Consider the following 27,457-nt stretch of genomic DNA (forward strand, 5'->3'; position numbering starts at 1 on the left):
AGTCACTTTTAAAAATGAACAGAGTTTTTATTTCTCTTAACAGGAACAGGGGAGAGAGGGTTAGGGCACAGGATACCCTTAGGCAAATGCAATAGCGACTTGGCAGACTCTGTAGACAAAAATAGAACTAGGCAGACAGCAATACAGAAAAAGGGACTTTAAGCTGATTGCAGCGATCTGTATTTGTAGCAGCTGTCTCCTATAGCAACAACTTCACTCACAGTATCCCCCTGTAGATCTTCAAGCTTAGCTCCCAGCTGCCTGCTGGACTTCTCAAGCTTCACTCACAGCTACCTACAGTATTCTTCAGCTCAGCTCACGGTCTCCCACTGGACTTCTTGGATTCTCAGCTACCGGCTGGATCCCTTGAGCTCAACTCACAGCTACCCACTGTATTCTTCAAGCTTCACTCACGCTACCAACTGGGCTCCGGGACTCACAACTACCCACTAGATCCCTCAGACTTGACTCACAGCTAACCACTGTACTTATCTCCAAGCTTTACTTACAGCTACCCGCTGTACCCCTTTAGGCTTTGTTCACAGCTACCAGCTGTATTCCTGGATGAGTCTCTACTGAAGCTTTTCCACTTACTTCACTGTCCCCGGCTAGTGAAGCATCTGCTCTGGTACTCCTTCAGAACTCCATCCCTTTACACTTGCCTCCGGCAACAGGAGTGGTCGCCCTTCTGGCAACTGCTTCTCCTTTACCTCAACTAAGGGAAAGGACTTGTGTGTTTGCCTGCAATTCAGCTTTTAACAAGTGCCGCTGTCAATAGCAACTATCCGGGATTGTCAATATTGCTGTTCCTGCTACCCAGTTACCCCAAACCAGTGCTGGGGCAGACACTTGTACCAATTCTGCAATTCAGTGACTTTAAAATATGTGCCGTCCCCCGTGGCAACCACGGCAGCCGATCGCGCCCATGGATTACAAATATGTCCAGCCCTCTGTACGGCGCTCCATGGGGCACCGAAAAAAAAAAAAAAAAAATGTATATATATATATATATATATATATATATATATATATATATATATATATATATATACATATGTATATGCTCTAAGATCTAGCAGAGATTGTACACCTTACCCACAATCCTCTTCTGGGGACATGCAGACACATTCAGAGCCAACTTGCTTTTGTCCTGGTTTACAGTTGTCTTGATTTACCTTTGGCAGTGCTGAATAAAACAATACACATTAACGTTGTTAGTAAAACTGACACGTAACATGGTTAAGGTTGTCCTAAACGGGGAATTCTGGTTTACCATTTTACAACACCAGAAACGTGTCTGAACTGTGATTTTGTAGCATGTGCTTTGCTAAAGTAAACTAGTCACAAATCTAGGCAACTCTAATTATGAATATGTTTAAATATATTATTATATATTATTAAATATATTATATTAATATATGATCAAATAATGAAATAATGAAATAAGATTAAATGTACATGTAGTGCTCACCCCCGATAGGGCTGATTATTTTGTCCCAGATTCTTTTCCCAATATTTACAACACCAGCCAGGCACTCAGCAACATCCACACTTCTGGCTCAGTGAATAGTCTAGGACAGGGGTCTTCAAACTACGGCCCTCCAGTTGTTCATGAACTTCAATTTCCATCATGCCTAGTCATGTCTGTGAATGTCAGAGTTTTACAATGCCTCATGGGAAGTGTAGTTCTGCAACAGCTGGAGGGCCGTAGTTTGAGGATCCCTGGTCTAGGACTTGCCTTTTTTAACGTTTATTTCTGAATAACTTCGATAGGGCACAGGGAGTTGTGGGATACTCCAGAATGCTGAAGAACAGCGATTGGACATTTTTCTCTCTGCAGTTATTTCTCAGAACAGCCACTTTAGCAATTGCTATGGGAAAAGACAGCACTGGGGCACCATAAGCAGTGTTCCAGGACAGGCAAGCCTTAGTATTAGTCCAACCTTAAAAAAGTCACGTGTCGGGTGACACAACGCGTAGGAGGAGTCAGTGACGTACAGCATTGAGGCTGTTTAACAGCTCAATACTAGTGGTGTGAGGACTCACCGCGCCCCAAGCGGCTGATTGTTTCTATCCATGCAATTACTATCCAGGTTCATGTGAGTGTATCCAGTGAAGTTTTTCTATTCTAAAGCACTCCATACTTCGTTCATTGCGCAATGATGTCTCTCTTTTTCTGATTTATTTCATGTACCCCTGGTAATTGAGAACATTCATCTAAACGCCTTTTTCATCAGTATAAGGGAATTTTGTAAACAGACTTATTATTGGCATCTATGGGAATTTTTCAGCAGCCTATACAAGTGCAGCATATAATCCTCTGTAATTAAGAAACAGCTATCAATATATTGCATTAAGCTGTAACAATATTATAAGAGGAGTTTTCCTTGAACAGACTAAATACTGGACGGTATATATAGTAGTCATTCATTTTTTACAGGTGGAAACCTGCGGATCATTTATTTATTTATTGGTGGAGCCTATGATTATGATTAAGTGGCTATATGTCTTCTGACCACACTATATTTTATGTATGTCTTTTATTTTATCACTGACAATGAGGGATTGATCCATTAAGCATTCTGCATGGGATTTAATATTGATTGGAAGGTAAATTTTAGCGCAATACAACATTTCATCTAAGTTACTCACTACAGTTGTCTGAACACTTTTAAGTTTTGCAGCTTTTATTATTTGGTTTTCTTCCAGTCACAACTTGAACTTGAACATATTCACAGTTTTTGCAGTTTTCAGCAATAGTTTATTTAGTCACATTTAAATCCATTTCAGCACTTTAGTACATCATTGAAAGCCTTAGTATTAAAACACCAGGAGCTAAGAGCAGCCACAGTCACTCAGATCCTGTACTCAGGTCTGTGTTCACAAGTCCTTGACAACTTGGATCCCTCCCTCTAGTGTCAGGCAGACATATCCTTAGTGGAATTTCCAGACCAGATCCCTGGTGAACTCCCCTTCCTAGCTACAAAGGATTCTAGCAGTATAGGCCTCCCAGCTTTGTCACAGCTGGAACCTCGATGACAGCAGGTCGAATTTGTATCTGAGCTGCCCAGAAGGGCAGCAGCCCCTCAGGCTGGGAACTTCTTCTCACGGACAAGAACAGGGCAGCTCTAGTCTTCCTGTTAATTATGCTCACTCCCAGCCACCATCTGGGCACCCTCTCCCAGGGATGGGCGAGATGACATAAATATTCAGCTGCTGATTTGCTTCATCCAGTCCAGTTAATTTTTAGAACTATCCAGAAGACAGGGGAAAGCCGTCACACCCACAACCAGTGAAGCCCAGAGCAGATAAGAGCAATCACACACTGCTCTACTGAGAACAGAGGAAGAAAAGAACTAAATTACCAAACCAATCTAGCAACCTTTGTCGAGAGTGCTACATAAAGAAAAAGTAGATCCAGCAATAAAGGCACTTTTCCTTTAAAAGTCTTGCTTCTCATACCTCCCAAGTATCCTGGTCAAGGATGCTGTCTATAAAAATAGGACCAATAAAAAGTTGATAGAAGCAGAAGCGAGATAGAATAATAGAAGCAAGGGGGTGACAAAGCTCAACTTTTACTAGAAAGGTGAAGATTTGCATTTGAATTATTTTAGCAGCCTGTATCTTTAGACCACTAATCATTTTGACATGTGGTTATCATTGAAGGTAATCTCTGCCTATGCATTTTCCATAAATGTTCAGTTCGAATTACCCAGGTTTATGACTGCTTTACATTCTAATTTTGTAAATCTATTGCTGAACACTGTGTCGTTTTGCTAATTTTCTGCCATTTAGGTCTATTCATAACATAGGCTATAGAGGCAATTCTCAGCATTGCAGTAAATCAAGCTTTAGAAAACCTATATTTGTAGCCTACAGTTTGCGCCTACTACCGGTAGCTGAAAATGGCAAATTTAAAAATCCATATGCAATATTTCCTATCTGCTTGACTAGAATTTTTTTAAAATTATATTTCTTGACCAAAATACGTAAATAATGAAAATATACAAAACATATTACTGTCCCTTTTTACCTTTTTCGCAGTTGAGTTCCCCCTGAATAGGTGGACTCCACTCGTAGTTGCTTCCACATGTGTAGCGAGTTTCACCAGTGACAGTAAAGCCAGAAGGGCAGCTTAAATTAATCACTTCACCGACTTTATAATCTGACTTAAATCGGGATATTGAAACATCAAGAGTGGCTGCTGGTCTAGGACATGTTGTTCCTGAAAGATCAAGTTTTGAAAATGATTAATAACTGACAAAAGGGTACCTCTTGGTGTAAACAATGAGTCAGCTTGGAGTTGTACATGAAGGGGAGAGACACTCATGGGGGACATACCAGACAAGTTTTCATCTTTATCAGTGTAGAAGAAAAAAACATACATTATATGTTAAAGTGGTAGTAAACCGCATCCAAAAAAAAAAATCAGGCCCCGGGCAGTTTAAATTATAATGTGGTAGTTTGCAGCGCATACTAGCACATTATGACAGACTTATCGGAAAACGAAGCCCTCCAGCGGTGCGCTTCCCCTGCTGAAGGCGCTTCCATCTCAGCCAATCAGCTATCTGATTGGCTGAACCGGCGATGACGTCACTCCTGCACATGCACATGGAAGTCGCTGTTTACGGCACGGCTCTGAAGGAATGGCATGGATATGCCGTTCATTCAGAGCACATGTGCCAGTGACGTCCGTGGCTGCATCTAAAACTCAATATCTCCTAAACCGTGCACATTTGCCTATAGGTAAGCCTTATTATAGGCATACTTATAGGTAAAAATCATACATGAAGCTTACTCCCACTTTAAAAAAGAGGGAAATTGAGACATGTGAAGGTGTTTAATGTACTATCTGATGTGTATAGGGAAAATAAGGATGGACTGGTATAACTGGGTAATTTTTTACACTGACATCCCACCAGCAACTGGAACACTATGCAGACAGGGTATAAGCTGACCCGATTCCACAAGTCCCTTGGATGACTGAGGCATTGTTTTTGTAGTGATGTAAACTGTTACCAGAAAGCATTGTACCATTCAGTATTTCTAGACAATATTTATCCCTTTGGTTATTCTTGTGGCCAGTGACCTCATATTTGTGTGCCCAATGAAGTGAATTATGGGGTGTATAGTTCTCTTTGAGCCTACTGCTATGCATCCAGGTACCCTAAGACTACACATCCCAGGGATCATTACGGTGGCATGAAGGTTGCTGGGAGTGATGATAAAAGAAGTGAGAAGCCCGCGCAGAACTCTCTTTCTCCTGGGCCTGACGCAAGACGGACCTCTCTGTGTAACCGAGAGAGAGGTCGCGGCCTACCACACGGAACACTACTTGCACCTCGAGGCCTAAGAGGCCTAGTTCTGTTATCCGCTGTCGAACATCCTGTTACTAACATAATTTGGATTGCCTGTCCATTGCAGTGGTTGCGTGGGGAAAGTCACTACCAAAGACCGAGACCCGCTGCCCGAGTGTCGCTACAAGTGTTCCTGTCCAGAAGACCTCAGATCGATTTGGGTCGATATATCATCAGGAGATTTGCTCTTTTGTTAGAATAGCATAGGCTGTCTATATTACATCTATCTCAGTGTGGCCACATAAGTAGCTAACTGAAACATCCACTAGGAGGTGACTTTGAATCTGAATATATTGTACACTTATGTATAAAGTATTATTCATTGTTTAACCATTGTTGTGTCTTTGGGAGGAATTTGTTTGCTGAGTGGGCGCTGTTTGTTGCTGATGGATACGCTTCAAATTGTCACTCGCCTCACCAGAAACAATGTGCTCATCCAGACAGCAAGGGAGCAATATGTGATACCAAGTGAGTATACATTCTGCTGTGTACTCTATTGCTGATGCATTGTCATTGGCGAGTCACTAGTACGTTGTTGTAATAGTATTACTACTGTGACATTACCCTGAGTCTTCCTGTGCTATATTTATTAATGTGCCTTGAATGAGTGCATGGTGCGACTGTCTCTTTTAAAGGGACAGATGAGAGGCCCTCCACTGTCAAAACCGCCATGCGAGTTGCTGGGCTGGAGCCTAATAGCATGCATTTTCTGTGAGCTCTCCCCTGATTGTTATCAGAGTATTTTAAATCCCCCCCCCTTTTGCTATATTTATTAGTGCTAATGTGCCTTGATTGTGCTTCCTGGTGACAGTGCCTCTTTAATAGTTAAGATGATATTTTTGTAACAAGTATGTTATGTTTAGAATTTAAGTTTTTCCTGTATGGTGAGCATCATTTCCTCTTATACATGTCCATTCATTCTACTTAGCTATAAAATTGTAAGTCATGGATTAATGAAATGGCAGTAAAACGTGTACAATGTAAGTCTTTCTACCCTGGTCTAAATTTCCATATAAATTAATACAATAAATCCCGGACAAGAGAATAAAGCACTTACTAACACACTTGACACGTTCCTGCTTCCATGTTCCATCTGGAAGACATCTCACAAATTGATACCCCGATAGTTCATAGCCAGTGAAGCACATTATTTGAATCTCCTCTGCAACTTTGTACCACCTCTTTTCATTCTGTCCAGAAAAAAAAAATTAAAATTCAATGTATGTATTATTTTCTACATTTGTTACTTATTTATTATGTATTATTTTATTATTAACATTTATTATTTTATTAATTATTATTATTTAATTACTAACATTAAGGTAACATTTAAGGTCATTGCAGAGGACAATGGGGCACTCTTTACATCTGGAGGAAATGAGAGTTCATCTCCAAATATGGAAAGGTTTTTTCACATTAAGAGCTGTGAAAATGTGGAATAGACTCCCTCAAGAGCTGGTTCTGTCCAGCTCAGTAGATTAACAAAAAGTGTGGGATATCCCACCCTACTTTATAGGTAATGATATGTAGCTTGTCTTGTGATGGATGGCTGCATACAACCTAATTGTGTTCCCACAATGTGAATCAAATAATGAGAGTGTATGTTGTTGCACCTAGTGCCCTTAGTAGTGTCAGTAAAAAGAATTGTGTTTATTTATAAAGTTCAAACAAAATCTGAACCCTTCCTCCTTAGTGTCCTTGGCGAATAGTATTGGTGAATACACAAATATAAGTGGATCATATATAAATATCAATATAAAATCAAACACTGGTTCCTGGATATAATTTAATACAGTGAATAAAATGTGAAACCCAATGTGTACTGTGAAAAAAATCACAACAAAATGGCATAATCACAAAATCACAATATCGTAATATAGTCGCATAAACTGGAAAAAGTCCTTAAAAGTGCAACATATATATGCAATTTATAAGTGAGTCCAAAATATTACCAAGCGCAAGTCCAGAGTCTGAAACCTTCCTCCTTAGTGTCCTTGGTAAATAATATTGATGAATACACAAATATAAGTGGATCATATATAAATATTGATTTCATAAAATCGAATACTAGTTCCTAGATACAATGCCTTGAAAAAGTATTCATACCCCTTGACATTTTCCACATTTTGTCATGTTACAACAAAAAACGTAAATGTATTTTATTGGGATTTTATGTGATGGATCAACACAAAAGTGGACATAATTGTGAAGTGGAAGGAAAATGATAAATGGTTTTCAAATATTTTTTTACAAATAAATATCTGAAAAGTGTGGTGTGCATTTGTATTCAGCCCCCTTTTCTCTAATACCCCTAACTAATATCTAGTGGAACCAATTGCCTTCAAAAGTCACCTAATTAGTAAATAGAGTCCACCTGTGTGTAATTTAATCTCAGTATACAGTAAATACAGCTGTTCTGTGAAGCCCTCAGTGGTATGTTAGAGAACCTTAGTGAACAAACAGCATCATAAAGGCCAATGAACACACCAGACAGGTCAAAAAATTGTGGAGAAGTTAAAAGCAGGGTTAGGTTTTAAAAAAATATCTCAAGCTTTGAACATCTAACGGAGCACTGTTCAATCCATCATCCGAAAATTAAAAAAGAGTATGACAGAACTGCAAACCTACCAAGACATGGCCATCCACCTAAACTGACAGGTCGGGCAAGGAGAGAAATAATCAGAGAAGCAGCCAAGAGGCCCATGGTAACTCTGAAGGAGCTGCTGAAATCCACAGCTCAGGTGGGAGAATCTGTCCACAGGGCAACTATTAGTCGTGCACTCCACAAATCTGGCCTTTATGGAAGAGTGGCAAGAAGAAAGACATTGGTGAGAAAAAGCCATAAGAAGTCCCATTTGCAATTTGCGAGAAGCCATATGGGGGACACAGCAAACATGTGGAAGAAGGTGCTCAGGTCAGATGAGACCAAAATTGAACTTTTTTGCCTAAAAGCAAAACACTATGTGTGGCGGAAAGCTAACACTGCACATCACCCTGAACACACCATCCCTACCGTGAAACATGGTGGTGGCAGCATCATGTTGTGGAGATGCTTTTCTTCAGCACGGACAGGGAAACTGGTCAGAGTTGGTAGGAAGATGGATGGAGCCAAATACAGGGCAATATTAGAAGAAAACCTGTTAGAGTCTGCAAAAGACTTGAGACTGGGGCTGAGGTTCACCTTCCTGCAGGACAACAACCTGCTGCACTAGGCGCAACAACATACAGCTCAGTAGATTGTTTTTAGAAAGGCCTGGATTCTTTCCTAAATGTACATAATATAACTGGGTACTAACATTTAAGTTGATGCAGGGAATATCCGATTGCCTCTTGGGGATCAGGAAGGATTTTTTCCCCTGCTGGAGTAAATTGGATCATGCTTTTCTGGAGTTTTTTGCCTTCCTCTGGATCAACTGTGGGTATAGGATTGTATATTTTTTTTCCCCTTCTTTTGGTTGAACTGGATGGACTTGTGTCTTTTTTCAACCAGACTAACTATATAACTATGTAACATTTATTATTTTCTATTATTTTATAAGAAAATTATACAAAAATTCTATTACTTTTAAAGCAAGCCCATTGTCATATTAAACCTACCAAGCTAGCTTTACCTTCCCAGCTGAACTCCGCTCTAATTCTGAAAAATGGGCCCCAGAAGTCCACTTTCGAGGAGTTCTGGGTTTCCAGCAGCTCCAACTGGTTCCCCCTGCTGACTTTCACATGTTTACTGCATCCTATAATGGGCGGAGGTCAGCAGGAGAAACCAATGAGAGCTGCAGAGGACCCAGGACTCCAGAAAGTGGTGGGTTTCCTGTGGACTTTACAAGAAGATTTCTCTGGATCAGAGCGTTGTTCAGCAGGAGAGATAAGTATGTTTTCTCTTATTTTATAAGGATAGTTTACTTTGGCATGTTTAGGAAAGCAACAGGGCCACTTTAATTGTTGTGAGAATAACTTTGAATTGTTGTCCTAGGAAAATGTGTAACATTTCCAATATTTCTAATGTTCAGCCTAATGCTGTTCATAAGACACAAGACAAGTAAAAACTAAAGAAACCGTGAAAAAGCATTTGTGTGTTTAAACCTTTTTTGCACATTAAAAGGTACAGAAATCTTAAGGGGGAATTTATAGTTTGCCATTCTTGTGCATTATGTTAATGTGCGTTGCATCAATTGATCAATTGTTATCCACTTGCCTACAGGGCACTTTCACCCTCTTGCTGCCCAGGCCAATTTTCAGTTTTCAGCGCTGTTGCAGTTTGAACAACAATTGTGCGGTCATGCAACACTGTACCCAGACTAAATTTTTATCATTTTTTATAGACAGATAGAGCTTTCTTTTGGTGGTATTTAATCACCAGTTGTTTTTTTATTTTTTGCTAAACTGACAAAAAAAGATCGAACATTTTGAAAAAAAAATGTTTTTATTAGTTTATGTTATAAAATTTTGTAAATAAATCATTTTTCTCCTTCATTGATGTGCGCTGATGAGTCTGCACTGATATGCTGCAGTGATGGGCACTGATAGGGGGCACTGATAGGCGGCACTGATAGGTGGCACTGATGGGCCCTGATAGGTGGCACTGATAGGCATCACTGAAAGGCGGCACTGTTTGGCACTAACAGGCATCACTGATGGGCACTGATTGGCAGCACTGGTGGTCACTGTTGGGGCTGCACTGATAATCAGGACACCGATGGTCAGTACCCTGATTGTCAGTGCAGATGTACCTTGTGTGGATTTGCCGGTTTTCGACTCTCCTCTCCTCGCGCTGTCAGCGTGAGAGTAGGATTGCTGATAACCAGCAAATCGTGTTTAAATTTGTGATCAGCTGTGATTGGACACAGCTGATCACGTGGTAAAGAGCCGCTGTGATTGGTTTTTTACCCTGCTCTTTGATCACAGATCACTGCCGATGTGTGTCAAAGCCCTCATTCGTTGAGGCAAACTATTAATTTTGAATGGACTTTCAACATGCAAGAATGGACCAAAAAACACTAATGCAGCATCTTTTTGAAGCAGTGCACCACAACACATTGTAGTGCATTACTATAGAGTTGAATTACTAAAACTGAAGAGTACAAAATCTGGTGCACAAAAGCAGGAAAATACATATCTGGGGGGCGTTCTGTAAACCATCTGTGATAGCCATATTGCATTGCATTTTACAGAAAAGGACAGCACTGCAGAAGAACTGCTTCCGGACTGCCCGACGTACATTTACTGCGGCAGGGCAGCCCGGGCGCAAAATCATGTACCTGTAAACAGTGGGAACCAATGGCCACCGTGACCCACCGATCGTTCACAAGAAAGACGGATTAGTGGTGTGCCTATGTAAACAAAGCACACCGCTGATCTGTCAGTGTGGAAAAGTGAAAGATCACGTTTCAGCTAAGCTGAATCACGATCTCTCCTTTCCTCCAGTGTAACACTACCCCCTACAGTTAGAAACACCTCCCAGGGAACACATTTAACCCCTTGATCACCCCCTAGTGTTAACCCCTTCCTTGCCCGTGCCATTTATGCAGTGACCAGTGCATTTTTATAACACTGATCACTGTATTGGTGTCACTGGTCACCAAAAAGTGTCACTTAGGGTCAGATTTGTCCTCTGCATTGTCGCAGTCCAGATTGCTGTCATTACTAGTAAAAAAAATTATAAATAAATAAAAGTCTCTAAATCTATCCCGTAGTTTGTAGACACTATAACTTTTGCACAAACCAATCAATATACGCTTATCGGGATTTTTTTTTTACCAAAAATATATAGCAGAATACATATTGGCCTAAATTGATGAAGAAATTAGATTTTTTACAATTTATTTTTGGATATGTATTATAGCAGAATGTAAAAAATATTGTTTTGTTTTTTTTTTTTCAAAATTGTCGCTCTTTTTTTGTTTATAGCGCAAAAAATAAAAACCGCAGAGGTGATCAAATACCACCAAAAGAAAGCTCTATTTGTGGGAAAAAAAGGACATTTATTTTATTTGGGTACAGCGTCCCACGACCGCGCAATTGTCAGTTAGAGCGACGCAGTGCCGTATTGCAAAAAATGGCCTGGTCAGGAAGTGGGTAAAACCTTCCGGGGCTGAAGTGGTTAATAAGGAAAGGGAATTTTTAATAACAGTCAATTACATTATGATGTTGTGTCACAATTCTATACACTATATTATTTTCTTTTCCATTTGCTACATTTTTCCCACGAAAGTGTAATTACCCTTTAATTGAACAAGCTAAAAGCTGATTGGCTACCATGCACAGCCGCACCAGATTTTGCACTTGCAATTTTAGTAAATCAAACCTTATGTGTTGTGATGTGCTAAAACACATGTGGGGGGGAAATGTACTAAAACTGGTGCAGCTGTGCATAGTAACAGCTTCTGGGTTTTATTGTCGAAGCGTAGCCTCCCTGGCGGTTTTCCCGAGTGTGGCTCGGGGTTAAAATTCAGGACCATTAGCGGTAACCCCGAGCCACACTCGGGATTACATCACAGGATCCTGGTGTGGCTTTACTTACCTTGTCCCCGGGATCCTGCGATATCCCCCGCTGTGTCTGCGGGCTCCGTCCTCCTCCGAAGCCTCTCCGTGCCAGGCTCCGTTCCCTGCGAGCGGCGTGACGCACGGGGGCGGAGCCTGGCGGCAAATTCAAAAAAGTGTAAAATCGTAACACATACAGTACTGTAATCTTACAGATTACAGTACTGTATGAAATTATTTCACATCCCTTTTGTTCCTAGCGCTTTGTCCAATGCCCTGCATACAGTTTTATGTTATATATACTGTTCTTTCTGCCTGGAAACTGGAGATTGTCCATAGCAACCAAAAAGTGTCCCTTTACATCAAAAGTGGCTTTAGACCAGCTAGAAAACAGTGATAGTAAATTAGAACACTTGCAGAATTGAGCGATAGTGAATCGTGGGGAAATTTTATTTATTTATTTATTTATTTTTTTTAATTATTTATTTTTATTTATTATATTATAATTTATGTTTTTGTGTTACAAACTTTATCATACCCGGGATATCTACTAGACTCTTGTTTGGACAGATTTAAGTGTGTTATTGTTAAGAATTACAGACCTACAATATAAAACGCCAAATTTCCATGCAAAATAATTGTACCGCTTTCAGCACCTAAAATCTGAAATAATCATATCGCCAGGGAGGTTAAAGGGGTTGTACATCCTATGCATTAAGGTAAAAAAACTTCTGACAGTGACCAGCCTCACAGCCCCCCGTTTTACTCACCTGAGCCCCTTCGTTCCCTCGGCGGAGACACGCTCTTCCCTTCTTCCTGGGGTTCTCAGCTCTTGATTGGATAGATTGATAGCAGCGCAACCATTGGCTCCTGTTGCTGTCAATCAAATCCAATGACGCGGGCGCTGGGGGGTGGGGCCGAGTCCGGCATTCTGTGTCTATAGACGCAAATGCTGGACTCGGGAGCGCGCCCGCAAGGTAACTCCCGGGAGAGAGCTTCTACTGGGGGGTTTACCGATGCAAGGAGGAGACACGAGAGCCACCGGGGGGACCCCAGAAGATGATGATCGAGGCCACACTGTGCAAAATGAACTGCACAGTGGAGGTAAGTATGACATGTTTGTTATTTAAAAAAAAACAAAAAAAAAAAACGAGGGTTTACAAACCCTTCAACTGAACAAGCTGAAGTTAGAAGCTGATTTGTTACAATGCACAGCTGCACCAGATTCTGTGTGCACCAGTTTTAGTAAATCTCCCCCATGTATGTTGGATCTGTTTTGCCCTAATGCATTGAGGTGCCATTTAAAATGAATGGCAATACAACATGCACCTCGACACACTGCATTACAAAAAATGTTTTGCACCCTTCTGCTCTCTTAAATATACAATTGAAAGCATTTTGTTATATCTGTTTGATCAGTGCAAAAAAAAAAAAAAAGCTTGCAATTTTAATCCAGAAAAGGCTCTGTGTTGCCAGTACACAACAGGAAATTAGGAGCTGAGTACATTTCTGGCAGATCAACAGGTATTTTTCTGTAATTCAGGGTTTTTAATTGAAAAAAGAAAAATGGAACAATGTGCATGTATTAAACAGATGTACAGCATATGTTTTCTTTAGTTCTGCCTTTACATACACTTTAATTTTTCAAGGTGTAAATGGGGGAAAGGCAGCAGTGTGTTCTTTGCCCTCCTACTTCTCAGCGCACAACATTGGTAGGTATGCTTGCTGCGTTAAGGTATTGTCCACTTGAGGCTGGATTATAAAACTTTACATTTTTTTCCAAATCATTAATTTTAAATTTAAAAAATGTGATTTTATTGTACGGATATATTATCTTACCACAAATAGTCCATTCTCTGGTGGCTCTGGCTTGGGACATCCACTGTCTGGATCTGGGTGAGTTTGGTCCACTTCCTTTTTGTCCTCATCATCATTAATGCACAGAGCTCCTCTAGATAAATAATAAAACACATAATATTAAATATTAACCGTAAAGTGTGTCTATAGACAAAACTTTTTTAGTTCTAGATTTTGCTAACATTTATTGAATGCACCAACAAAACTATAAAAACCACTATTGCGCTACAACTGTACTTATTCCACCAACAACCCCTTAAAGTGGGAGTAAACTCACTTGGTTGATATCTACCTATAGGTAAGCCTATAATAAGGCTTACCTATTAGGTAGTGTAAACATCTCCTAAACATGGACCGTTTAGCAGATATTTATTGTACATACAGCCAGTGACATCACTGGCACATGCGCTCTGAAGGATCGTGAACTTCGGCCCCCACGCACATGCACGGGAGTAACGTCATCGTGGCTCCTGCCAGTCACACAGCCAGAGTCCGCGAACCCGGAAAGAAAGACAGGTGAAGATGGAATCGCCTGCAGCTCTGACATCTCGGCGCTGGAAGGGCTTTGTTTTAAGGTAAGTTTAACATAATTATTATGACATTACTTTGCAGGGTAAAAAAAAAACCTCCAGTGGTTTACTACCGCTTTAATCAAGAGCTGCTGCAGCCACCCAAGTGTGCTCCCACATCAACCTAGATGGAAGCAAATAAAAATCATCCTAAAAATATTTGTGTCTCATTAAAACCCAGTATATATTCATAAAAATACTCATAAATAAACATAACTCATAAATGCAAACATAAACAATCTCTATCACAATACTCATGTAATCAGCGCAGCAAACAAAATACAAATTTTCACCAGTGTCGTTACTGTTAATACAACACCAGTGCAAGAAATATATTCTAAAAATGATGTGTAGATCACAATATGTAAAAACCATACAATGTACCCCTACTCATTCACATGGGGGGTGGGATCTGGGGACCAGGGTTGTGGAGAAGAGGCCCTTGTCTCTATTAACATGAGGACAAGGTACTTTTGGGTGTGTGGGGGGGGGTGTTTTGATATGTATTTTGGGGGGGACCCCACACCATTGTTTTTTAAAAAATTGGCATGGGGGGACCCAATCCTGTTTTTTTTACTTTATTTTTCATTCTTTTTTTACATTTAGCTGTCAGTGGGGAAACCCGCTAACAGCTGATGAGTCATCTTCTGTTGTTATGGACGCAGTGGTCAGTTTCCCAGTTTGCTCTTTAACAACCAGCTATTCTTCACACAGAATTCAGATTCTGTCAATACATTTACGACCGATTTGAGTTCAAATCGTTCTGAAAATTTGAAATTCTTTAAAAAAATGAATAAAATAAATGAAACTAAACAAAGTCCAAAATGAATTCATGAAACAAAATTAGTAACATAATGAATTTATCTGAAAAGGAACAGATTTTTGCATTTTGCACATGTCTATGCCACGGTACATATCCTGTGGTGGGGGGGCACATGTAGGCACTGTAACATACATGTATGTCATGTGCCTGCTCTGGCTTTAACCACTTCAATACAGGGCTTTTATACACCCTTCCTTCCCAGACCAATTTTTAGCTTTCAGCGCTCTCACACTTTGAATGACAATTACTCAGTCATGCTACACTGTACCCAAACCAAATTTTTATCATTTTTTTCTCACAAACATAGCTTTCTTTTGGTGGTATTTAATCACTGCTGTTTTTTTTATTTTTTGCAATATAAGAGAAAAAAGAGAGAAAATTTTGAAAAAATAACACTTTTTTAGTTTCTATTGTAAAATTTTGCAAATAAGTAATTTTTCTTCATAAATTTGGGCCAAAATGTATACTGCTACATATCTTTAGTAAAAATAACCCAAATTAGTGTATATTATTTGGTCTCTGTGAAAGTTATAGAGTCTACAAGCTATGGTGCAAATCATTGAAAAATGATCACATCTGATCACACCTGATGTACTGAAGGCCTATCTCATTTCTTGAGGCCCTAACAAGCCAGGAAAGTACAAATACCCCCCAAATTACCCCTTTTTGGAAAGCAGACATTCCAAGGTATTTAGTAAGAGGCATGGTGAGTTTTTTTAAGTTGTATTTTTTTCACACAATTCTTGGAAAATTTTTTTTTGCACAAAATTGTCATAATAACAAGTTATTTCTCTCACACAGCACATGCATACTTGCAATGACACCCCAAAATACATTCTACTACTCCTCCTGAGTATAGTGATACCACATGTGTGAGACTTTTAAACAGCCTGGCCACATACAGAGGTCTAACATCCAACTAGCACCGTCAGGCGTTTTACGAGCATAAATTGCACATCTCATTTGATGACAACCTATCACAATTTTGAAGGCCCTGGAGCACCAGGTCAATGGAAACGCCCACAAAATGACCCCATTTTGGAAAGCTAACACCCCAACGTATAATCTATAAGGCATAATGAGTCTTTTGAACGGTTCATTTTTTTCCAGTAGTTTTTGGAATATGTGGGAAAAAAATGAAAACGCATTTTTTTAATACAAAGTTGTCCATTTATAAGATATTTCCAACACATAGCATGTACATAGCAAAACTGACACCCCAAAATACATTCTGCTTCTCCTCCCGAGTATGGCAATACCACATGTGTGAGACTTTTACACAGCCTGGCCACATACAGAGGCCCAACATTGAAGTAGCACCGTCAGGCGTTCTACATGCATAAATTACACATTTCATTTCTCAACCACCTATTACAGTTTTGAAGACCCTGGAGCACCAGGACAATGGAAACGCCCAAAAAATGACCCCATTTTGGAAAGCTAACACCCCAATGTATAATCTATGAGGCATAATGAGACTTTTGAATGGTTCATTTTTTTCCAGAAGTTTTTGGATCTGTGGAAAAAAAATGAAAACGCTTTTTTTTTTTACACAAAGTTGTCCATTCATAAGATATTTCCAACACATAGCATGTACATAGCAAAAATGACACCCCAAAATACATTCTGCTACTCCTCCTGAGTATGGCGATACCACATGTGTGAGACTTTTGCACAGCCTGACCACATACAGAGGCCCAACATTGAAATAGCAGCTTCAGGCATTCTAGGAGCATAAATTACACATCTCATTTCTCAACCACCTATTACAATTTTGAAGGCCCTGGAGCACCAGGACAATGGAAACGCCCACAAAATGACCCCATTTTGGAAAGCTAACACCCCAACGTATAATCTATGAGGCATAATTAGTCTTTTGAATGGTTCATTTTTTTTCCCAAAGTTTTTGGAAACTGTGGAAAAAAAATGAAAACGCTTTTTTTTTACACAAAGCTGTCCATTCATAAGATATGTCCAACACACAGCATGTACATAGCAAAAAGGACACCCCAAAATACATTCTGCTACTCCTCCTGAGTATGGCGATACCACATGTGTGAGACTTTTACATAGTCTGGCCACATACAGAGGTCCAACATCCAAGTAGCACTGTCAGTTGTTTTAGGAGCATACATTACACACAAATTCCTGCCAACCTATCACATTGTTGAAGGCCCTTCATATTTTTAACACATAGCATGTACTGTACATACCAATTACAAACCAAAATACATTCTGCCGAGTAAAGGGTAAAGAAAAGATTACTTGCGGTTTTAGTAGTGCAGTGGTCCACAGAGAAGAGCAGCAGGCAGGAACGTGGACAGGGACAGCAAAACAGGCAGCAGGCAGGAATTGTCAGTACAGGTAGAGATGTCAGCACAGCCAAAGCATTAGTCCAGATAGCAGGCAGGGATGTGGTCAGCAGCAGCAAAAGGATCAAAGGATTGTCCATGCAGCAGGCAGGAAATACTGTCCATAGTTAGTACATGCAGCAGGCAGAGGTATGGTCAGCACAGCCAAAGTATTTGTCCAGGGAGCAGGCAGTACCATCAAGCTTAGGGCATTGGTCAGGAAAGAATGAGGACAGGGGTAGAGGCTTCTCCCACCCAAATTGCTTTGAAGCCTCCGGGCAACCAGACCCTGTTATGGGAACACAGAAAACCAAAAACTGGCTTTCTGAACTCCGAACACTATTCTGGAGCCCCTCACATATGTGAGACCCCTGTGTAGCAGGGTGAAAGATCAATCCAAGGGGCAGGCAAAAACATGGTCAACAGGCCGAGGTCAGTGCAGGTAAAAGGCAGAAATAGACAGCAGGCAGAGGCATTGGCGATACAGTCCAGGGTCAGGTCACATGAAAGGCAAAAACATGGCGGAAAAACAATGCAGACGGTAGGCAGAGGCATAGTCGAGAAACAGGCCAGGGTCGGTTCACATGGAAGGCAATGATATGGTTGGTTGAGGAAGGGAAATATTCAGGACAGAAATTAAAAACAGGGAAATGGCAGTATTAGAAATATGGACTAATAATTTTCCAGAGTGTGATATCGCCTGAAGCATTCTCTGATGCAAAGGCCAGGTTGGGAGGGACAGTCGGTACAATGGAAGCTGGTATCTTTCCTAATTCCTTTTTTGGTGCACACCCGACATTTTTTTTGGCGTCGTCTTCCAGATCCTGTTAGTGGAATATGGTCTTGGAAATGGCGCTCATGTAGTCTGCTGACAGAATCGGAGCAAATGCTTTCTGGGGTGATACTTGCTGATAAATGAGGGCAGTGACAATGTCTTCAATAAACTTTATGAAGGTGGTGGGTGTTTCTGTTGATTTTTGGTAGATTATGAAAGAATTTAAAAGGGCCAAATGAAAAAAGTAAATTGCGACTTTTTTGTACCAGAATAGGGATTTTCTTGTTGAAAGATAGGGCTGCAACAACTGATTGTTTAAATCCACCCCCCCCCCCCCCCCATGTATTTATTGTACTCAGTGATACAGGTAGGCTTGCGAATGGTACCGCGTCTTCTGTGAAGTTCCACCGAGGTGTCATCGTGGATGGTGGACATGATGTACACATCTTTTCTATCCCTCCACTTCACAGCCAACACTTCTTCGTTCCTCAAGCTTGTCGATTCCCCCCTTTGAATGTTTGTGGTGACAAGACCCTGTGGGAAGCCCTTTCATTTTTTTTATTGTTGTACCACAGGCCAAAGTTTGTTTGAGATATAGGTGGCGGAGAAGGGGCAAACTAGTGTAATAGTTGTCCATGTAAATATGGTACCCCTTTTGGAGGAGTGGGAATGCCAACTCCCAAACAATTTTCCCACTTATTCCCATGTACGAGGGACACTCAGGGGGCTGGAGCTGGGAATCTTTGCCTTCGTACACGCGGAATGAGTGCACATAACCGGTGGCGCTTTCACAAAGCTTGTTAAGCTTCAAGCCGTACCTCGCCCTCTTACTGCGGATATATTGCTTGATTCCCAGCCGGCCTGTGAAATGCACCAGGGATTCGTCCACAGATATGTTTTTGTCAGGGACATAAACTTCGGCAAACTTCTGGGAAAAAAAATTAATTAGGGGGCGAACTTTATATAGTTTGTCAAAGTTTGGGTGATTTCGGGGGGGGCACTGTGAGTTGTCACTGAAATGCAAGAAGCGCATTATGATTTCATATCGGGACCTGGACATGGCTGATGAAAAAACTGGCATATGGTGGATGGGTTTGGTAGACCAATACTTATGAATTTCATTTTTTTTTTTGTAAGCCCCATGTTGAGGGTTAGGCCTAAAAACAATTTTAGCTCCACTACTGTCAGGGGTCTCCATTCAAAAGGGCGGGCATAGCTGGAGCTGGTTGCAATGAATTGTTGGGCAAAGAGATTAGTTTGGTCCACGATTCCTTAAATGAATTAGTCGGGGCTGTGCTGTAAAAGGGGGGATCGTGGCTGACCCTGTGGTAGAAGGCAGCCACAATGGGTTTGCCAAGGAATCTGGAAGATGGGTTTGGGACCTACTTCTTTGGCGTGAACTTGTGCTGGGCCTTTCCTCCTGGGGTCTAGCAGCGCTTGTACTGGGCCCCTTCTCCTGGGGTCTACCGCCACTGGCACTGCTGGTAGCTGCCTGGTGTTCAGACCATCGTCTTTTTGGACGGACTGCTTCCTCCTCTGATTCGGATCCTGATGTGCTGCCTTCGGGGGGCTCATATTCCGGACCAGAACCAGAATCTGAACTGAGCGGTGAGAGCTCCCCGTTGCTCTCACCGGTCAGACTTAGTATTTGGTATGCCTCTTCTGGGGTGTACACCTTTCTGGACATAGTGGCTGACTGGCTGGTGGCAGGTACTCTGGTGGCAGGTGGTGAGGTGGCGGGTACTCTGGTGGCAGGTGGTGAGATGGCGGGTACTCTGGTGAGGTGGCAGGTACTCTGGTGGCAGGTGGTGAGGTGGCAGGTACTCTAGTGGCAGGTACTCTGGTGGCCGGTGGTGAGGTGGCAGGTACTCTGGTGGCAGGTACTCTGGTGGTGAGGTGGCGGGTACTCTGGTGGCAGGTGGTGAGATGGTGGGTACTCTGGTGAGGTGGCAGGTACTCTGGTGGCAGGTGGTGAGGTGGCAGGTACTCTGGTGGCCGGTGGTGAGGTGGCAGGTACTCTGGTGGCAGGTGCTCTGGTGGTGAGGTGGCGGGTACTCTGGTGGCAAGTACTCTGGTGGCAGGTACTCTGGTGGCAGGTACTCTGGTGGCAGGTGATGAGGTGGCGGGTACTCTGGTGGCAGGTGATGAGGTGGCGGGTACTCTGGTGGCAGGTGATGAGGTGGCGGGTACACCTGATGGACAGGTACTCTAGATGACAGGTACTCCTGATGACAGGTACTCCTGATGACAGGTACTCTTTATTTAGGGGGGGCAATCTGGGCACAGTAGTACATATGTAATAGGTAACTCACTGTTAGCTGATCTCTTCTCCTCACACTGGATCGGTGTGTGAGGAGAAGAGCCCAGCAACAGCAGTTACTCACAGTGTTTGTGTTTACATTAGTGACCGGCTGTGATTGGACACAGCCGGTCATGTGGTGAAGAGCCATGTCATTGGCTACAGTGATCGGGGCTGAGCTGTACCCAGGGGAAAAGCCTCAGCCCTGATCACTGCTCTGCGCGCCACCGGAGGCACTAGGAAAGATGATACACGCCACTTCCCAATGCCGCTCTGCATTGACAGATCCGCCGCTCCGCTGCCCGCCGCTGCCCGCCGCCGCCGCTTCAATACCACCATCAGGGGGCTTTGTCCCAAGGGACACAACGGCCCGACTCCGGGGGCCCGCAGTAGCGGCGGAAAGCCGAGGCTGTCATATGACGTCCACCCAGGATGGGAGATCCCATCTGTGGACGTCATTTGACTATGGCCGGGTATTGAAGTGGTTAAGGGCTCACGGTGTGCCCCCTGCGATACTTGGGGCCCGGTGATCATGTGATCGCTATGCAATCATATGGTTACAATGTCAACTAAGTTGTTAACAGCTGTGTTACCTATGCTGTGATTGGTCCACGGCCAATCACAGCACCCCTGTATCATGTGATTAGCTGTAGCCAATCACAGATCACTAGTGATCACAGCTGTCATAAATTTAACCAATTCATGACAGTAGAAAACTTTGCTGTTACAATGATCTTCATTGTAACAGCAAAGCGTAAAATAAAAAAATTATCCTTGATCATCCCCCCAGAGTAGTGCAGTGGAACTATGGTGACACTGAACTACTCTGATGAAAGTATGTAAAAAAAAAAAAAAAATTCTAAAATGTAAAAAAAAATAAATGATCACTGCCACATTATTATTATTATTATTATACAGGGTTTATATAGCGCCAACAGTTTGCGCAGCGCTTTACAACATGGGGGCAAACAGTACAAATTACAATACAGTTCAATACAGGAGGGATCAGAGGGCCTTGCTCATTAGAGGTTATGGTCTAGAAGGGAGGATCAAGTGAAACAAGAGGTAACAGCTGTGGGTGATGATCAGATGGAGAAAATTAAAATAAAGTTTCTAGGTGTTGGTAGGATAGGCTTCTCTGAAGAAGAGGGTTTTCAGGGATCGTCTAAAAGCTAATAGAGTAGGAGATAATCAAAGAGCCAGAGAGCAGAAGGTCTTGAGAAGAACGAAGAGAACAATAAGGTTGGTATTTTGAGACTAGGTCAGTTATGTAGCTGGGGGCAGAGTTGTGGATAGCTTTGTAAATAGTTTATAATTTTTTTGCATATGATGATGATCTACTGCATTAGTAACTACGGTATATGTAAAATAAAAATTGGGAAAACATTTTATTCAATTTCTTAATTTTCAAAAACAGTGTCACAAAAAATTACAACTTCAAAACACTCACCGTGCCTCTTACTAAATGCCTAAGGCTGTCTACTTTCCAAAAAAGGGTAATTTGGGGTCAATTTGCACTGTCCTGGCATTTTAGGGCCTCAAGAAATGAGTACATCAGAATCAATTATCAAATATATACAGTGCCTTGAAAAAGTATTCATACCCCTTGACATTTTCCACATTTTGTCATTGTACAACCAAAAACTTGAATGTGTTTTATTGGGATTTTAAATTAACACAAAGTGGCACATAGTTGTAAAGTGGAAAGAAAATGAGAAATGGTTTTCAAAATTTTTTACAAATATCTATCTGAAAAATGTGGCGTACATTTGTATTAAGTCCACCTTTACTCTGATACCCCTAACTAAAATCCAGTGGAATAAATTGTCATCAGAAGTCACCTAATTAGTTAAAAAAGTCCACCTGTGTGTAATTTAATCTCAATATAAATACAACTGTTCTGTGAAGCCCTCAGACGTTTGTTAGAGAACCTTAGTGAACAAACAACATCATGAAGTCCAAGGGACACACCAGACAGGTCAGGGATAAAGTTGTGGAGACGTTCAAAGCAGGGTTAGGTTATATAAAAAATTTCCCAACCTTTGAACATCTCACAGAGCACTGTTCAATCCATCATCCGAAAATGGAAAGAGTATGGCACAACTGAAAACCTACCAAGACATGGCCGTCCACCTAAACTGACAGGCCAGCAAAGGAGAGCATTAATCAGAGAAGCAACCAAGAGGCCCATGGTAACTCTGGAGGAGCTGCAGAGATCCACAGCTCAGGTGGGAGAATCTGTCTACAGGACAACTATTAGTCGTGCTCTCCACAAATCTGGCCTTTATGGAAGAGTGGCAAGAAAAAAGCTATTGTTAAAAGAAAGCCTTTGAGAAGTCATGTGGGGGACACAGCAAACATGTGGAAGAAGGTGCTCTGGTCAGATGAGGCCAAGATTTAACTTTTTGGCCTAAAAGCAAAACGCTATGCGTGGCAGAAAACTAACACTGCACATCACCCTGAACACACCATCCCCACCATCAGTGGCAGCCTGTCCATAGGGGGCACCTAGGCGCCGCCCCCCCCTCCAGGCAGTCACAAAAAAAATAAAATAAATAAATAAATAAATAATTTTTTTTTTTAAAGCTGGCCCTTTTTTAAAAAAAATACAAAAAAAGTCCTTAAGTGCACTGTGTTCAGATGCCGGACACAGTGCACTTATGGGAAGCACCACGTCTATGCAATCACAAGATTGCAGATGTAGCGCTTCATTTTCGGGCATTTAGCCCACCTTGCGGCACTTTCTGAAGCGCCGAGTAGCTTCCGCCCGGCGCTAGTATCTATTACTATGGCCGAGTGGTTTGATTGACATCTGAGTATGATGTCACTTCCTGTTTCTCTCTCCAATTGTGCCCAGGAGAGAGGAAACAGGAAGTATGAGAGGAACGGACCTCTCCACAGGAGACACCGCTGGAGAGGACAATACACAGCAGGGTAAGTAACCGGGGGAGGGGGGTTTGATGGTGACACATGCTGCTGCAATTGGTTGGACACAGGCTGCATTTTATGTGACACAGGCTGCATGTAAGGAGGGACTCCGCTGGGGGCACCTGATATAAAGAGGGACTCCGCTGGGGACACCTGATGGCATCTGGTGGCAGGTGACGTGGCTAGTGACACACTTAGGGCTCCCACTGATTCTGCATTATGTTGAGTTGAATGATTTCATTTTATATTACAATGTAATAATAGAAATAATGCGCTTCAATCATCCTGACACCATAACAACCATGGGCTGATTGAAGCGCTAACACCAGGTGTTTGGAGTATCTTTATCTGCTGTTTGTTAAACTTTCTAGAATACACATATATCTAATGTTATGTAGGATCTGGGCCTGCTGTCCCTCCATCCCTCTCTCCCTCTCCCTCCATCCCTCCTTCATCTCAGACACTAACCACACCACCTTAGAGCCATGCCCACTATTTCGCTGAAACCACACCCATTTTCACCAAGTGGGAGGGGTTAAAAAGGAAGGGTGAGGTCTGGCGCCCCCCCATCCTAAAACTTCACCAGCCGCCACTGCCCACCATGAAACATGGTGGTGGCAGCATCATGTTGTGGGGATGCTTTTCTTCAGCAGGGACAGGAAAGCTGGTCAATGTTGATGGGAAGATGGATGAAGCCAAATACAGGACACTCTTAGGCCTCGTACACATGGTACGAAAATGAGAAGGGAAAAGCCTGAAGACGAGCTGTCTGAGGATTTTCGGATCGTTAGCACAGTGCATTCGACAGACAATTTTACTTTTTTATCAGACAAAAGCTGGAAGTGCAGGCTATAAAATTTTTGTCTGATGTGAACTCAACGTCTGATTTTTGGATGGTCAGTAGAGAAATCCGTCACAAACATGCATGCTTGGAATGACTGGGAAATGTTCGGTCTTGTAAACTACTATTCGTAATCTAGAATTAACATTCATGGTGCGGCAATTGATGAAATGTCAAAATTCTCATCGTCTTTAACCACTAGCTGCCCGCCCACTGTCATATGATTGTGGGACGAGGCAGCTGTTGTTCTGGGCTGCCGTCATATGACGTGATCACCTTCCCAGGCCACTAGGGACCCGAAGCGCGTGCCCGGCGGCTGCAATGTCTGCTGGGCACCCGCGATTGCCCAGTAACTGAGCAGGACCATTGATCTGTGTGTGTAAACACACAGATCCACGTCCTGTCAGAGGAGAGGAGACCGATGGTGTGTCCCTCACATTTATACAGTAATCAATGCTTTTTCATAGCACGGATCACTGTATAAATGTGAATGGTCCCAAAAATGTGTCAAAAGTGTCCGATATGTCTGCCGCAATATCACAGTCATGATAAAAATCACAGATTGCCGCCATTACTAGTAAAAAAAATAAAAATAAAAATGCTATAAAACTATCCCCTATTTTGTAGACCCTATAACTTTTGCACAAACCAACCAATATAAGCTTATTGCAATTTTTTTACCAAAAATATGCAGAAGAATACATATTGGCCTAAACTGAGGAAAAAATTTGTTTAAAAAAAAAAAAATTGGTTATTTATTATAGCAAAATGTAAAAAATATTGTGTTTTTTCAAACTTGTCCCTCTTCTTTTGTTTTTAGCACAAGAAATAAAAACCACAGAGGTGATCAAATACCACCAAAAGAAAGCTCTATTTGTAGGGAAAAAATTATAAAAATGTCATATGGGTACAGCATTGCATGACCGCGCAATTGTCATTCAAAGTGCAACAGAGCTGAAAGCTGAAAAATGGCCTGGGCAGGAAGGGGGTGAAAGTGCCCAGTATTGAGGTGGTTAATGGGATAATAATGAAGCTGCTTTGCATGTAGTTATGCTAAACGTATAGTAAAAGGCATTTGTTTTGTACGATCTGAAAATCGGGAATCAACGCTCACCAAACTTCTACTAACATGAAATTTACAAGAAGGGGCCCAAAGGGTGGTGCTTGAGAAATGAACTTCCTCTATATACCATAGTACGTCACTACGTTTGTGTTTGTCAAACGACAATTTGTGCATAGTTAGTATGCTAGACAAAATCCTGCACACGTCCTTTTAACAAAAATCAGATGCTCGGTCGTCCAACAATCAGATAGTGTGTGCGAGGCTTTAGAAGAAAACCTGTCAGAGTCTGCAAAAGACTTAAGACTGGGGTGGAGGTTCACCTCCCAGCAGGACCCTAAACATACAGTCAGAGCTACAATGGAATGGTTTAGATCAAATTCATGTGTTAGATTGGCCCAGTCAAAGCTCAGACCTAAATCCTATTGAGAATCTGTGGCAAGACTTGAAAATTGCTGTTCACAGACACTCTCCATCCAATCTGACAGAGCTTAACCGGTTCCCGACCGGCTCCTGTACATTTACGTCGGCAGAATGGCACGGCTGCGCAAAGTAACGTACCCGTACGTTACTTTGAATTTGCTGCCGGCGGCGCGCGCCTGCCGCGATCTCCGTGAGTCGGGTCACGGGTCCCGCGGACTCGATCGCCGCGGGCATACCCGCGATCACCTCACTGAGAGGATGAACGGGGAGATGCCGTTCTAAACAGCATCTCCCCGTTCTGCCTAGTGACAGTGTCACTGGATCTCTGCTCCCTGTTACCGGAGCAGAGATCAGTGACGTCACACACACAGCCCATCCCCTTGACAGTTAGTAATCACTCCCCTAGGACACACTTAAACCCTCCCCGCCCCCTAGTGGTTAACCCCTTCACTGCCAGTGCCATTTATACAGGAATCAATGCATTTTTATAGCACTGATTGCTGTATAAATGACAATGGTCCCAAAAATGTGTCAAAAATGCCCGACATGTCCGCCATAACGTCGCAGTCACAATAAAAATCGCTGATCGCCGCAATTACTAGTAAAAAAAAAATTATTAATAAAAATGCCATAAAACTATCCCCTATTTTGTAAACGCTATAATTTTTGCGCCAAGAAATCAATAAACGCTTATTGCGATTTTTTTTTTTTACCAAAAATATGTAGAAGAATACGGATCGGCCTAAACTGAGGAAAAAAATGTTTTTTTATATATTTTTTGGGATAATTACTATAGCAAAATGTAAAAAATAATGCGTTTTTTTCAAAATTGTCACTCTTATTTTGTTTATGGAGCAAAACATAAAAATCGCAGAGATGATCAAATACCACCAAAAGAAAGCTCTATTTGTGGGAAAAAAAGGATGTCAATTTTGTTTCGGAGCCACGTCGCACGACCGTGCAATTGTCAGTTAAATCGACGCAGTGCTGAATCGCAAAAAACGCTCTAGTCAGGAAGGGGGTAAATCCTTCCGGGGCTGAAGTGGTTAAGCTATTTTGCAAAGATGAATGGGCAAAAATTTGACTTTCTAGATGTGCAAAGCTGGTAGCGACATCCGCAAAAAGACTTGCAGCTGTAATTATAGTGAAAGGTGGTTCTACAAAGTATTGACTCAGGGGGGCTGAATACAAATGCCCCCCACACTTTTCACATATTTATTTGTAAAAAATGTTGAAAACCATTTATCATTTTCCTTTAACTTCACATTTATGTGCCACTTTGTGTTGGTCTATCACATAAAATCCCAATAAAATACATTTACGTTTTTGGTTGTAACATGAGAAAATGTGGAAAATTTCAAGGGGTATGAATAATTTTTCAAGGCACTGTATACCATAGCTTGTAGACTCCTTACCTTTCACACAAACCAAATAAAATACACTTATTGAGATTTTTTTTTTACCAAAGACATGTAGCAGAAGACATTTTGGCTTAATTTTGCGACATAATTTGATTTTATTGTATAAGTTTTAACAAAAAGTAGTGACTATTATTTTATTTTTTTTTTAATGTTCAGTCTTTTTTAGTTTATATTGTAAAAAAAAAAAAAACCCAGTGGTGATCAAATATGACCAAAAGAAAGCTCTATTTGTATGAAAAAAAAATGTAATTTGGGTACAGTGCTGCATACCCA

The 27,457-nt window shown here is 41.6% G+C and overlaps 1 protein-coding gene across 1 annotated transcript in view; it reads right to left on the reverse strand.

Annotated features, from left to right (window-relative positions):
• Window positions 1–27,457, reverse strand: part of C6 (complement C6) — a 125,599-nt gene that overhangs the window by 6,246 nt on the left and 91,896 nt on the right. Inside the window, exons 13-16 of the mRNA XM_073621741.1 lie at window positions 13,677–13,788; window positions 6,415–6,547; window positions 4,034–4,225; window positions 1,096–1,186 (exon numbers count right to left, since the gene is read on the reverse strand). Coding sequence (XP_073477842.1) covers window positions 1,096–1,186; window positions 4,034–4,225; window positions 6,415–6,547; window positions 13,677–13,788 — 528 coding nt within the window. The remainder of the gene's footprint in view (window positions 1–1,095; window positions 1,187–4,033; window positions 4,226–6,414; window positions 6,548–13,676; window positions 13,789–27,457) is intronic.

Source organism: Aquarana catesbeiana, linkage group LG01 (assembly GCF_042186555.1).
Source record: "Aquarana catesbeiana isolate 2022-GZ linkage group LG01, ASM4218655v1, whole genome shotgun sequence".
Classification (NCBI taxonomy): domain Eukaryota; kingdom Metazoa; phylum Chordata; class Amphibia; order Anura; family Ranidae; genus Aquarana; species Aquarana catesbeiana.